Consider the following 14,406-nt stretch of genomic DNA (forward strand, 5'->3'; position numbering starts at 1 on the left):
AAGAGGTAAAAGTCACGGCGCGTTTTTTTTTTTTTTTTTTTTAAGAGGTTTCCCCGATAGGCCTATTCCTCTTCTCTTACAGCATGTAAGATATTAGCATGAATCCTCCTCATCAGAAGAGGTGAGAGTGATAGTGAAAGAATCAATGAAATTCTCAATTGCCACATCTCTTTTTGCATCATCTGTTTGAATTTGTTCTGCGTGTATAACAGCATTTCTCCAGTTTTCTGGTGTAATTTTCTCAATTTCCTCATGAATAAGTGGCTTCATATCGGCATTCCGGAATGTATTCCTTTTTGATACATAGCCTTTAAGCTGAGCCCATATGAGTTCTATTGGGTTATACTGGCAGTGATAAGGAGGCAGGCGTACAACTCGATGGCCGTGCTCTGAGGCAGTCTTGTCGATGACGTAATTTGTATCGGCAGCAGTGATGTGGCGAGTCACAAGTTCCATAAGTTCCACTTTCAGGAGACCCTCTGGTACTGTTATCCCCTTCTTCTCCAGCCATTCTATTATCGTTGCTTTATTGTTGGAACCTGTTGGTGGTTTATGCTTTTTCCTTGAGTGATAGGATGCATTCATTATCCATCACAATAACTGAAGAGGGAGGAATGTTAGGTAACAGTTGTACCTGAAACCACTTCTCGAATGTCTCGACATTCATCTGATCGTGGTAATCACCGACATTTTTTGCTTGGAATATCAGGGCAGCTTCGGGAACAAATCCATTTTTGGTTCCGGCGTGCAGAATAATCCAGCGGCCACCTTTCCCTATCCGGTACCACGCACTGACTTTTCCTGAGGTGCTGTCTACCCAGCACTTAGAAACCGTGTGGTTTTGATTTATCCAAGTTTCATCTAAGTAGACGATAGTCTTGTCAGAGCTTGTAAGTGCCTTCATTTCTTTCAAAAACTTGCACCTGGCAGGGGTTACGTCGCTGCGTTCCATTAGAAATCTCCGTCCATCAACGCTTGCGTACCGAAATCCTATTTTCTTCATAACTTTTCTTAAAGTTTCACGGCCGCCGGGGTAAGAAAGGTTACTCTTCATTTCTGCGTGGATTTTTTCAAGGGTAGGGATTTCTTTTCTGTCATAGAAATTTAAAACAGTTCTGCGTAACACATCTTCATTGAAGTTATCAAAAAAGTCTGCAATTGGTTTTACACGTTGCCTTTTCTTGGGAGACGTAAATTCTGGAGAGTTGTTTTCTTCATTATCTCTTGCTTCTCTGCGTATTGCTAAGTCCTGTTGCTGCATCTGTTCGATGAATTGCCCTTGAAACATCATCGAAAAATCCTCCGTATTGCTTCTCCTGCAGAAAATACTGGCTTACTTTGAAGGCCATTTCTTTGGCTTGACTATGTAGATGCGAGCGAGTTGGCGTAGCTGCCATTGTGTCTACATCAACATAGAAAGTGAATAGTGGAAGCACCTGGCAGAAGCTTAAATCTCCCTCCAATGGATTAACTCCCAGTATGGGCCTGGATGTTGCCGCTCGTGAGTGTTTTAACTTATTTATTTCTATTAAGAAAATAGCGTATGTTCTACTGATTCCTTCAAATTATATTATACACGTAATTGTTACATTACTTACCCAACTTAGAACTACCGTGAAAGTCGGTAAAAGTAACTACATTTTTTTTCAGCAACACTGTAAAATATGTATGCCACGTTTCTTTATTGATGTACAAGAGCCATAAGCATTACAGGTTTACCTTCCTTTGATATGCTAGAATACTTACGTTTATATTGTATTAGTATGTGTGTACCTATCTGTGATGCCTATTACATATATAACAGAATCTACTCATCGCTCGTTTAGGAAGTATGGCATGGCTGCACCCAGCGCCAGACACCACCCAAACCTTGGTTTTAGATTGGTGAGACTATAGTCAATTGTGGATGAAAAAAAAAAAAATCGTTCAATCATCCAGACCCATCCATCCATCAATGCTTGCATCAGTAAGATTTATGTAATTATTAATCAGTTTTATTCATCACTGTTATGTAATTCATGTGTAATTAAGTAATGCAGTTTAATATAATCCGGTTACCTTTGTTGGTATACGTAAGTACCAATTTTATTAATTTTGTGGTTTGTTGTCTCATTACAAGGCAGATACACAGGAAAGTAGGTTTAGTGGTAGATAGTACGATTGGTTGGTAAGTAGACAGGATGGCAGGCAGGATGATACGTATGTAGGTGGACAGACAGACAGCTAAGTGGGTAGGTAGGCTGATGAGTAGATAGGAATGTAAACTCGAATAAGATTAGAGTCATTCGAGTAGTGAAGACAGATGAAGGAAGAGATGAATAATTATGCAAATCTTACTGATGGATGGATGCAAGGATGGATGGATGGGTCTGGATGATTGAACGAGTAATTAGGTAGGAATAAACTGATGATGATTGGTGGTCAGATGAATACTTGATCGACGTACTGGATGAACTGATGGGTGAGTGAGTTAATGTGACAACTCGTACACATACAGTAGACAGGGTGGGTGTATGTAGGACTGGCCAGGGCTTGCATAGGTGAAATGCTAGTAACGAGTAAGAATGGTGTAAATATGAGTCAGGTATGAGTAAAACGAGAGTAATTATGCGTAAAGAGTGAATGTGGGATGAATGTTAGGAATTAAATGTGGGTAAAGTGTGAGTAATGTGTGGGTAACAGCTGTGGTGGGGGTAAGGGTTATGTTGTGGGTAACAGGTGTAGTGTTGGTAAGGGTTATGGTGTAGGTAAGGTATGAGTAATAAATAAGGTGTGGGTAACAGGTGTGGTGTGGGTAAGGGTCATGGTGTAGGTAACAGGTGTGGTGTGGGTAAAGGTTGTGGTGTGGGTAAGGTGTGAGTAAGAAGTAAGATGTGGGTAACAGGTATGGTGTGGGTAAGGGTTATGGTGTGGGTCAGGTGTGAGAAGGGATGTGCTGTATTGTTTTGCATGTACAAGGTCCATGCTTGGGTAGGGTCGGTAGATGCGTGTGTGTGTGTGTGTGTGTGTGTGTGTGTGTGTGTGTGTGTGTGTGTGTGTGTGTGTGTGTGTGTGTGTGTGTGTGTGTGTGTGTGTGTGTGTGTGTGTTTTTATGTGTCTGACTTCTGGGCATAGGCTTCACAGCCTGCTCTCAAGGCCCAGTAGTCCTCCTACATACCATACACCTCTCTACATGTCACCACTTCGGCGCTAACACCCACCGTCCATATTGAATACATGCTAGGGCTGTCTCATACAGGACTGGTGTATTGGTATTAGCGGGGGTACTTTTTATGACATGTCGGCGGGTCATCTGGTAGATCATGAAAGTCTGCTTTTATGAAATTCAAATCCTTAAACTGTTCCCTGCCCCAGCCGGGATTCGAACCTGGGTCCATCGCCTCTCTACCGATTCAGCAGGTGGGTAGAGGTGGTAGGGTAGATGGATGTCGTGAAGTTAATAAATGAGTAGACTGTATAGGTAGGTGGGCAGTGTGAATGAGTAAATGAGTTGTTAAGGGATAAGTAGGTAAATATACTAGCAGATAGGTAAAGTATATGGAAAATGAGTAGTACGGGGGAATGAGTGATAAGTAGCTAAGTAAGTAGGTAGGTAAGCAGGCAGGTGGGTAGGTGAGTAGCTAGGTAAGTAGGATGATAGGTAACTAAATACAGTACACAGGTAAATCACTAGTTGGGCAAACAGGAAGGTAGAGTTAAAGGATGTTGTAAATTAACCGGTAAATGTATGGAAAAAGAGAGAAGATGAAGCATGACTGGCCTGAGTCAGGTGAATAACGCAGAAGTGGATGTATGTGGTGGACAGGGAAATATATGAGAAAGGTGAATGTAGGGGATAATCCGATGAGTAAAGCGGGAGATGATTATGTGGAGGGCAATGGGGGGGGAGAGGGGCATATGGGAAAGGGGAGAGACTGTGGAAACAAATGAAGGTGTCTGCTAATCGTCACTCTCTCACGTAACTGTTCCAACTAGACATCCCACGTCTTGTCCAGTCGTAAGGGTGAGCGTGAGAGATAAATGGGTGAGGTAACAAGAGAAGAACTGGAGGTAATGCGGAGAGGGATGTGGGAGATGGAAAGTGGAGGTAAGAGCCCGGACACAAGGGGTAAAGGTGGGAGGTAGAGGATGGAAAGTGAAGGCAACAAACAGTGAATGGAGGGAAGTTGCAGAAAGTAAATGGTGGACAGCAGGAGTGACAAATATAGGGTGGAAGTAAGGAACAGTGGGTAGGAGGGGGGGGGGGACTGTTTCCAGTGGGATTAAAAAAAACTGGATGAAAAATGGGAATGCAAGGCAGCAGGTGGACTGACTGACTGCCAGATTTCAGTAACCAATGTTTTTGTAACGAAAGTTGGTTCAGTGGTCGATTTTTTTACAGGTCTATTTTACTGAGAAATTCATTGTTTCATTTACCTGTAAATGTTGGTCAGTAATTCTTAAACCATCATCGCTGGTGCCGAGAACTGTTTTACGTATTTGTCAATATCCATAATATCAAGGCCTTTCAAATGTTGTGTTCAGGATTATATCCATTCGTACGCTCCTCTTTGATAATTCAATCAAAATCTCTTGGAAATGTTCCCTCCGTGGTTTTAATCGTTGGTCTAATTTCCGCATGCTTAAAACTTAAATCGCAAAGGTGAAGGCAAGACCCCAGGTTTTGTGGCAATTTCTGTAACGAAAGTATAGTTACTAGGCAATTTCTATACCTACACTTAGTAATTTGCAACAGAGGTTGATAGAGGCTAATAACCAGAAAACTGTCAGTCTGAGTTACGGGTTTCCTTCCCTTTCGCAATTAAATTATTGAGCGTACAGCCGTAAGTTTGGTTTCTGTATCAATGAATGTAAGGTGAGAGGAGGGTGGCGTAGGGTGTGAGTGGTGGGTGGTTGTGGAGAGAATGGAAGGTGCAGATTAAGTGCCAAGTGTAGCGCACGAGGAAGGTAGGTATTGGGTGAGAGAAGGGAAGTTAAGTGATGTGGATGTTGGATGGAGGATGTGAGGAAGAGTGTAAGATGGCGGGGTTACGGCGGGGTGTGGGTGTAAGAGTGTGGATGTGGATGCAAGGTGCGAATAAGAGTGGTTGGGTTGTTGTTTCGTGGAAATCGTCCGTTATTGCGGAAAAACAAATGAACGACGTACCTACACGTGGAAGAGACGGACGTCCTTCAACATCAGTGTGGAAAATTTCCACGCTACCCATTTATGCTGATTTTGTGCAATAAAGGAGATTTTGGCATGGTTCGGAGGCATTAACATGTATTATTCTGTATATCTATCATAGATAAGTCGTTGAAAATGTATCGTTTGTGTATAATACACTCAGGTAAAACAAGGAAGAATACGTCGTGGACCAGTCTACCTGCACCCGGCCGGAAGTATTGTTGCAACTTTATTATTTAGCTCACAAGGCAAATGCCAGACACTTGCAGTCACATTTACTTAAAAGTGTTCAGGAAGCAGAAGCAATTCTGGCAGTAAATCGAGTGTAAATGAACTGCCAACGAGTCTGGCATAGTATGATGGTCAGCATGACTTCACGGATTAGATGATAAACTGATGTAATCTATTTGTGGTTAGTTACCTGTATATACATACTTTTATCGCGCAGGGATAGACAAATGAATGTAATAGTTATATGGATAGTTTCTCTCTATTATTTGACAGGTGAGGATGAATTTATTAGTCTTTTATTTCGATACTTTCAGCAAGTACTGAAAATCTATTTTTGTACATTAACCATTTAACTTTCGTTCACATCAATCTGGATAGGTTTTAATTCATTACTCATACGTATTCTTGCTATATCCATATCTATCACTTTAGTTGTACTAACATGACGTTTTCTATCATCCTGCCCGCTAAACGAGAACGTGTGGAAAAATGACGTCAGAACCAGTGTTGATTTAAGGCAAAGCTGAAGGGTAGTGATCTTAGTGGAACTGAGGCATGGGGAAGGTGCAGGTGTGAGCAAGGTTCTGGGAGGGTGTGGTTGAGGGTGTGGGGTGCTGGATGTGAAGAGGACTAAGAGGAAGGGTGTATGGGTGTGAGGTTGGGTTGTGTGGGTGGAATGTGTTGGAGGGTGGAGGGTGTGAGGAGAGGCGTGGGTGTGAGGAGAGGCGTGGGTGTGAAAAGGTGGAAGGGTGTAAGTGTGAGACAGACTGTAGGATGGAGGGTGAGGGTCAGTAGGGTGTGGGTGTAGGGGTATGGGGTGGTGTGGGAGTGGGAGGGTACCAGAGATCCACTTGGCCATTGTCTTCAGGTAATGCGAGGCGTTTTTCGTCAGGCACAATGAAGAAGAAGGGTGGGAGGAGGAGGGATGGGGACGTGCGGAAAGATGGGAGGTAGGAGAGGGGATAGGTGGGGGTAGAGGAATAGAGGAGGTAGAAGGGGGTAAGGGAGGAAAAATAGGGGGTGGTAAAAAGATGAGATTTAAGAAGCGGTAGGGGTGAGGGGGTGGTAGGAGGGGGTGATAAGGGATGTGGGAGGGAAATAGGGGAGGGAATTTTATAGGAGGGGAAGTAGGATGGGGATAGGTGTAAGGGCAAGGACCGCAGACGAGTAGTGCGCGTTGGTGGTGATGGAGGAGGGGGAGGCAGCGGGTAAGGCAAACGGGTGGGGGTGGAGAGGATGTAGAAGGAGGGTAGGAGCTGGGTAGGGTCCATCCATCCACCTGCCGTTCCTTTCCGCATCTAAGACATTAACTCCATTCCTTACTTCCTTCACTTTAAACTCTCTCCTCCTTCCTTCCACCCTTCCTTCTCATCTCATACACTCCCTTTCTTCCTTTCCTACTTCAGTGAAGACTGTCACTTCCTTCCCTCCCTTCCGTCCCTCTCTGCTTCCCTTCCATCAGCACACACACACTTAGTGGGTACCTTTCCTCACCTCAAACATTCCCTTCCATCCTTCTTTCCTTCCCTGTCTCCCTTCTTTCCTTTCCTTTCTCTCCTTCCATCCCCCCGTTCCTTCTGCTCCTTGCTGCCCGGCGTGTCAGCATTCACCAGGCAAATTGCATGCCACTCAGACACCTCGCAGGACAATGCTGGTGGGGAGATGAAGACAGGAACGAATGGAAACCCAGATGAAGGAACAGCGAAGGAAGGAAGGGAGCAAGCAAGGAAGATGCAATGGTTATAAAGGAAGAAGCAGTTTGTTACAGTATATTAGAAAGATGGCGGCATTACTTTTCCATTTATCCTTCTCGTTTGCTTTCCTTTTGTGTTTATGGAACAGGTCAACTCTGGAACCGTCTCCCTCTGTCTGTATTTCCTACTGCCTATTATCTCCAGTCTTTCAAACGCAGTGTGTTCAGGCATCTCGAAACGAACGGACCTTAAATTTGGCTGTTATTTTGGTTATCCCCATCTTGGTTGCTGATTTGTAACAGTAGATTAACATTGCAATATGATGCTTGTCATGAAGAAGTGCTATGGAATGGATACTGAGCCGTAGCATTGTCTTTTCCTATCACTGAGCTACGTGAAATAAGCTGCAAAAAGGACGAAAATCTAGGCCAAGGTAAAGTAAAGGAATGTTAATGTAATTTCTGGCGTAATTATTAAATACTAATGAAACGTGTTTTCCTGATAACTATGCTAGAAATATACATACTGTTAAAGCTGACACGTATACACGTGGCATAATGAGGTGTATAAGCAAAGCTGACATGTATACACGTGGCCTAATGAAGTGTATAAGCAAAGCTACATGTATACACGTGGCATAATGATGTGTATAAGCAAAGCTGACATGTATACACGTGGCCTAATGAAGTGTATAAGCATCCCTGACCCAACCACACATTAACTATTCGCAGCCACAAAATATCCAGTTAAAAATCCCATAATATCCAGTTAAAAATCCCAGACTAAATCATCATCACGCTTAGAAAATTGCATGTACGACACCGGCAGGTAGGGTCGGGTGAATGGGGTTTGGGTGACGAGGCTGGGGGTTGCTAAGGAAACCAAAAACACAGCGAAATAATATAAGCCCTCTTCTCTACCCAAAAATTGCCAAAAATAAATAAAAACAGACGTGAGAGAATGGGGAGGGCGGTTTCCATGACGACTAAAAACTATAACAAAGAAGTGTTAAAAAATAAACAAATAAATAAAATGAGAGATGAAGGGTATGCAGGAAGGGGGATGTTTCCATGGCAACTGAAAATAAAGAAAAAGAAGATGGTTATAGAGACTTCCACGGTAATGGGCCAGTGCACTGACTGGTCCTGCCATCTGGTGGGATTCCGTGAACTTCTCCCAGAAAAACGTTTTCCGGGTTTCGGAGATAAATTTTTCTATGCACTTTCATGTAGTTTCCTCAAATCACAAAATTTTTCAAATGCCTTTGACAATCATGCTATTGGTGTGTAACTGACATTAGAAAAGTAAAACAGGAGCCATCATCTCCATGGCATCAACTTCTGCATACAATTTACCATTCAATAAACACCCCATATAATTGGTGTAGGACTATAACATGGTAAATATATGAGGAAATGCTTTCATGCACAAATTTGGCCATATTTTAAAATTCGCTGCCGGAGCAATGTACGACATGTTTCCCTCAACCTTATTATCGAGGCCTTCAGTTGAAAGGAAGACGAAAGGAGGAAGAGATGTGATCAAGTAGTGAGAAAGAGAAAAGGAAGGGAGGAAAGGGAGCAAATGGTGGCAAAGAGATGAAGGAGGAAGGAAAGGAAGCAATGGGTGAGAAAGAGAAAAGAAGTGTGAAGGAAAGAAGAGGGACGAAGGAAAGGAAAGAAAGATGGCAGTAAGATGAAGGGAAGAAAAGGGGTAAAGGAAGGAAAGTGTTTGGGAAGAAAGGGAGAGAATGAGGGGGAGGTAAAGGAGGGAAGAGAGGGAGGGTGGATATTTGGGACAGAGAAAGTGAGGGAAGGTAGGAAGAAATGGGAAGGGATAGAGTACAAGATATGAGAGGGAAGAGAAAAGAGAGGGAGGGTGACAAGGGAGAGAGAAGGAAGAAGAAAGGGAAAGATGAGGAGAACATTATGAGTGTGAAAAACGAGAGGAAGAGACGAACACAGAAGAAAAAGGAGGGAAAGGGAAAATGAAATGAAGGGAAGGGAGAAGCAAGGGATAAGAGAACAGGAAAATGGGAACAAGAATGAAAGAGAAGAGAAGGAAGGGAGGGGAAATGGGGGAGGAGAGACGGGGTGGGTAGGGTAGGAAGAGGAAGGAAAAGAATGGGGTAGGGGTGACGAGAGGACAGTAAAGCTACCGGTCCGCAAAGTAAAATGGTACAGTGGGAGCAGAATAAAACTAATGCAATTTACAGACATATAAACTGCTCTTTTGCTCCACTTAAAAATGACTATACTTGCACCTGAACACCAAAAACAGAACAAATACAACCCTGGCCAAATAAAACATCCCTTCCCCGACCTTTTCCTGACCACCGCCTTAGGTCGTGTTGTTCTGTTAAGCCAAGGCATCACCTTTGTTGCTACAGTATATATACAGGATGGTTCCTGGATTGCCCACCCACTGCCAACACCCACACTGTTCTCCTGTGTTGCTGGGACGGATCAGTCTGCCCTGCATCATTTTATACTTCCCATAACGATATCCATTTCATGCTTAATGGCGTCTGTTTTACGCACCGTAATTGCAGGATTGATTACTGATATTATGAAGCAACCAAAATGCGTGTGCTGCTCACACCAGCAGACTGAGCCGTGCCCACAACATACAATATACCGCCAGGTGAGTGTCAGGAGGGGTGCAGTGTATAAGTCACGCTGTATGTACTACTACACAAATGAATATGAAGGAAAGTGTAATACACAGGGTGTCCCACGAAAAGTGGACCAAATTTCATGAGGTTATTCTTCAACTAACTTTACGTTAAAAAAGGCTACATCAACATGAGTCCAAATCTCAACCGTTATGGAGGTACAATTAATAATATCCTGGTGTAAAACTGGCTTCCCTCACAAGTCACCCACCTCATTCAATCCCGTAAGATCTGAATCGACACATCTCAACCAACATATATTTCTAACTCGTTCATGCCGGAAATTTCATCGAATGTTATGCGGGATGAAGATCAGTGTTCATGGTTATGTCGGCACGAAAATGGTACACGGTCGACAAATTCCGCTGTTTTTATTACGGGTTTACAACAATAGGAAGAAAAATCGTTAGAGAAGGAAGACAGTAGGCCCAACAGCAACAACAGTTATCGAGTGCAGCATCATGGTCCCCAATTCTCCCTCTATCTCCTTTCCTCCCTCTCCCTCTACCCCTCTAATCTCCCTCTTCCTCTCCCTTCCCCATTCTGTCCTTGACCTCCGCGGCAGGCAGACGTGCTTCCCAGAGCGCTTCATCACACAGTAATTTAACAACTGAGTTGAAACTGATCGGATGCATTACAAAACCAACGTCCCCTGAAATGGCTAGTGCCATGGCCATGAACGAGGGAAGGGAGGCCCCCTTGGGTGACAACGAGGAAGAAATAGATATGGATACCGGGTTTACGGAGGTCATCAGTACAAGAGAGAAGAGAAAGAACATAAGAGAGGATAACTGCAGTAGGCCGGTTGGCCCATGCTAGGCAGCTCCTAGAAGAGTAACTGAACTACTAGAATGAGATAAGGACAGCAAAGAAGAAGGCTCTCCCCAGCCCTCCAAACCCTCCAGCCGAAGCCGGCAGGAAAAAGTCAGAAAGAACACCAGGCCGTATAAGAACATAAGAAGAGAGGATAACTGCAGTAGGCCGGTTGGCCCATGCTAGGCAGCTCCTAGAAGAGTAACTGAACTACTAGAATGAGATAAGGATAGCAAAGAAGAAGGCTCTCCCCCGCCCTCCAAACCCTCCAGCCGAAGCCGGCAGGAAAAAGTTAGAAAGAACACCACGCCGTATAGAAAAACTGGCGTGGACATTTTACAGGAAAGTGTGAAAGGAGAATAGAGACTATCATAGTGTAACATGAAAAGGAAAAACTGGCGTGGATATTTTACAGGAAAGTGTGAAAGGAGAATAGAGACTATCACAGTGTAACCTGAAAAGGGAAAATTATGAATTAGTATTGGTTATAAGATTTTCTTTTTTCTATATCCACCCCTTATTAGTCATATGCTTATCTAGCCTATGCTTGAAACTCTCAATGGAAGAGGCAGCAACTACTTTACTATAGGTAGCTTATTCCATTCGTCTACTACTCTATTACCAAACCAATTTCTACCTGTTTCCTTACTGAAACGGAATTTTTCTAGTTTGAAGCCATTATTTCTAGTTCTATCCTGTATGCTCACTTTAAGTACCTTGCTGATATCTCCCTTATTTATACCCTTCATCCACTTAAACACCTCAATTAAGTCTCCCCTTACTCTACGCCTCTCTAGCGAATGAAGACTTAGTCTTTTCAGTCTGTCTTCATATGACAGGTTCCGGACGTCATGTATCATTTTTGTCATTCTTCTCAGTACATTTTCTAACGAATTAATATCCATTCTATAGTAAGGACACCAAAATTGTACTGCGTAGTCTAAATGTGGCCTTACTAATGCTACATAAAGTTTCATTATTACTTTAGATGATCTATGTGGCCTTACTAATGCTAGATAAAGTTTCATTATTACTTTAGATGATCTATTTCATTATTACTTTAGATGATCTATTTCATTATTACTTTAGACCCGACAACCACCACCCTAGATAAGACCTCATTTGACCTTTGTTACGCCTCCCCTGACCTTTGTTCCGCCTGAGACGCTGAAGGGGACGCTGTAGGAGGGCAAGATTTATAGGGGGGGTGAAGCGAAAATGACCTTAGGGAAGACAAATTACTTGGAGGTGAAAAGACTGAAGGTGTTGTGATTGTAAAGTTTTGAGAGAGAGAGAGAGAGAGAGAGAGAGAGAGAGAGAGAGAGAGAGAGAGAGAGAGAGAACATGACCAATTCAGCGAAACAGATAAAAGAAATACTGGGTTAACAGAGAGAGAGAGAGAGAGAGAGAGAGAGAGAGAGAGAGAGAGAGAGAGAGAGAGAGAGAGAGAGAGAGAGAGAGAGAGAGAAGGTCATTGGTGTAGACGTGAAAACAAACAATGAGTGTGAAGTGGTGGACCTTATCTGGGGCCTCATCTGTGTGTGTGTGTGTGTGTGTGTGTGTGTGTGTGTGTGTGTGTGTGTGTGTGTGTGTGTGTGTGTGTGTGTGTGTGTGTGTGTGTGTGTGTGTGTGTGTGTGTGTGTGTGTGTGTGTGTGTGTGTGAGAGAGAGAGAGAGAGAGAGAGAGAGAGAGAGAGAGAGAGAGAGAAGTGAACGTGGGTTAACCTGCTGACGAAGCCACAGGTGAACGTGGGTTATCAGGAAGTGAGAGAGAGAGAGAGAGAGAGAGAGAGAGAGACAGACAGACAGACAGAGAATTAAGCAGTAAAATCTAAACAAATACTTTAATAATAATAATAACAATAATAATAATAATGCGTTTAAGTCTTTCAGCTAGATTTGTAAATGTATGTAGCGCTTTATGTATTTATGATGCGCGGCAGCGAGAGGGAAGCGAGTGATGAAGAAGAGGACAGAGACAACAAAAAGGTAAAGAATAAGTCGTGTGGGGTAGATGGAGGTGTTACTATACCATGTGATACAGGGAAGGCAGCTGGAGTGCAGCCGACTACACCACGTGGGTCAGGAGCAATGCCTAGCCAGGACCGTGACGAGGCCACCCCAAGGAATAGAGTGAGGCTTCTCTTCCCCACCAACACTGACCTAAATTATCACCAAAAACTACTCTGGACGGTGAAGCTTGGACTTGCATATCGACGGTTCGAGGTCCTGTTTAAGGAAGGTAGGCAGAGACCTTACGTCACAGTAGGAAGTCAGGAGGCAGTGGAGATGCTGACCACGACTGGTTTTGAGGGTGTGACACTGCAGGTTCCGGAAGAGAGTGAGAGATGCACCAAGGTCATCGTGTTTAGATATCCCATAATACTAGACCCAGAATTCCTCCTGAACGACCCTAGGTTTATCTGGGCCAAGCGACACATGAACAAGGGACAGGAGAAGAACCAAGTGATTGCCCTAATGAAAGGGGACATCCCATGGCAAGTTTTTATTCCGGGTGCTGGATACAGAAGCTTACGGCCCTACATTGAGGAACCAGCATTATGCCTTCGCTGCAGCAGGTGGGGACACAGGGCCTGGCGCTGCCAAGAGGACACACGCTGCAGATTCTGCGCTAGGAAGCACGAGTCCAGCGAATGCGGAGAAAAAATCAAGATGGGGACACGTGTCGAACCTCGGTGCTGTAACCGTGGTGGAAACCACAATGCAAGGTCTCCTCTGTGTCCAAAAAGACCAAATTATCTGGCGCGAGGGTCCGAGGGGCAGGAAGAAAGGACAGCAGAGCAGAGGACAAGGGGAGGGAGAGAATCAATGAATGGAGGTGTTGGCCACGTGAAACAGCCCTGCCAGGTCCAGGTTGCACCAGGGAGGCAGGCGTGGGTGGGAAGGCCTCACGTGTATGGGGATGGTGGTGAGGCAGAGTGGCCGCCCCTGGGGAATGCCTCGAGGGGTCCCAGGGACGAGCTGTGTGATGGCGACATAGCCCCACCTGCCAGCAGCACAGGTCACATCTCACCCCCACATCCTAGTCACGTGGTCACCCCATCCCTCACAACACCACAGCCTAACAACACTCAGCAGGGAAATGGTGAGTTAATCATATACATAAAAGAACTGGGCAGAAAACTAGAAGCACTAGAAAAGAAAGTTAATAAACTTATGAACCCGACAGAAAATGCTGAATACAATAGTGAGAGCACAGACAACACAGTAAACAGCAACAGTGAGAGTGAACACGCCAAAAAGTCTCCAGAGCGTAAAATTGTAATAAGGGGAAAAGAGAAAACGCTCAAAACTCACAAGGTTCTGACCAATGGTGTTGCAGGTATAGGAAGGGTTTTGGAAACGTGCCAGGATGATGAGAAAAAGTGTAAGGTGTTTAAAGGTTGGCTGGAACTGCATAAACATATGGATAAGTTCTCCAAGGAATTAGAGGAAATATCAAATATGGTATTAGAGACACCTATGGATCATGGGTCCCTGCGAACTTAGGGTAATATCTTGGAACGTGAATGGATTGAAAAATAGAATTACAGACCTTCACTATTATATTTTAAATCACTGTATAGATGTGATACTCCTTCAGGAGACGGGGGATAGGGATGGCAATCTGTTTAAACTCGGTGGATATACAAAGTATCAACTTATGGCGGGTGATGGTATACGGGGTGTATCTACATACGTAAGAAATTCCATTCCATCGGAGCTGTTAGTGTCCCCACAGGAGTGAAGGTGTGGAGTCAGTTTCCGTCAAAATTTATCTGAGTGAGGGTGTGCTGAACGTAATTAACCTGTATGTTTCTAAAAATT

At 44.0% G+C, this 14,406-nt stretch overlaps 1 protein-coding gene across 1 annotated transcript in view; it reads left to right on the forward strand.

Annotated features, from left to right (window-relative positions):
• LOC145390047 (uncharacterized) overlaps positions 1-13,214 on the forward strand; it is a 92,174-nt gene extending 78,960 nt beyond the window's left edge. Inside the window, exon 9 of the mRNA XM_080265125.1 lies at positions 13,155-13,214. Coding sequence (XP_080121251.1) covers positions 13,155-13,214 — 60 coding nt within the window. The remainder of the gene's footprint in view (positions 1-13,154) is intronic.
• The last annotated feature ends 1,192 nt before the right edge of the window (positions 13,215-14,406 follow it).

Source organism: Coenobita brevimanus, unplaced genomic scaffold (assembly GCF_032717465.1).
Source record: "Coenobita brevimanus isolate Jiangsu-jjx unplaced genomic scaffold, ASM3271746v2 jjx.HiC_scaffold_2773, whole genome shotgun sequence".
Lineage (NCBI taxonomy): Eukaryota > Metazoa > Arthropoda > Malacostraca > Decapoda > Coenobitidae > Coenobita > Coenobita brevimanus.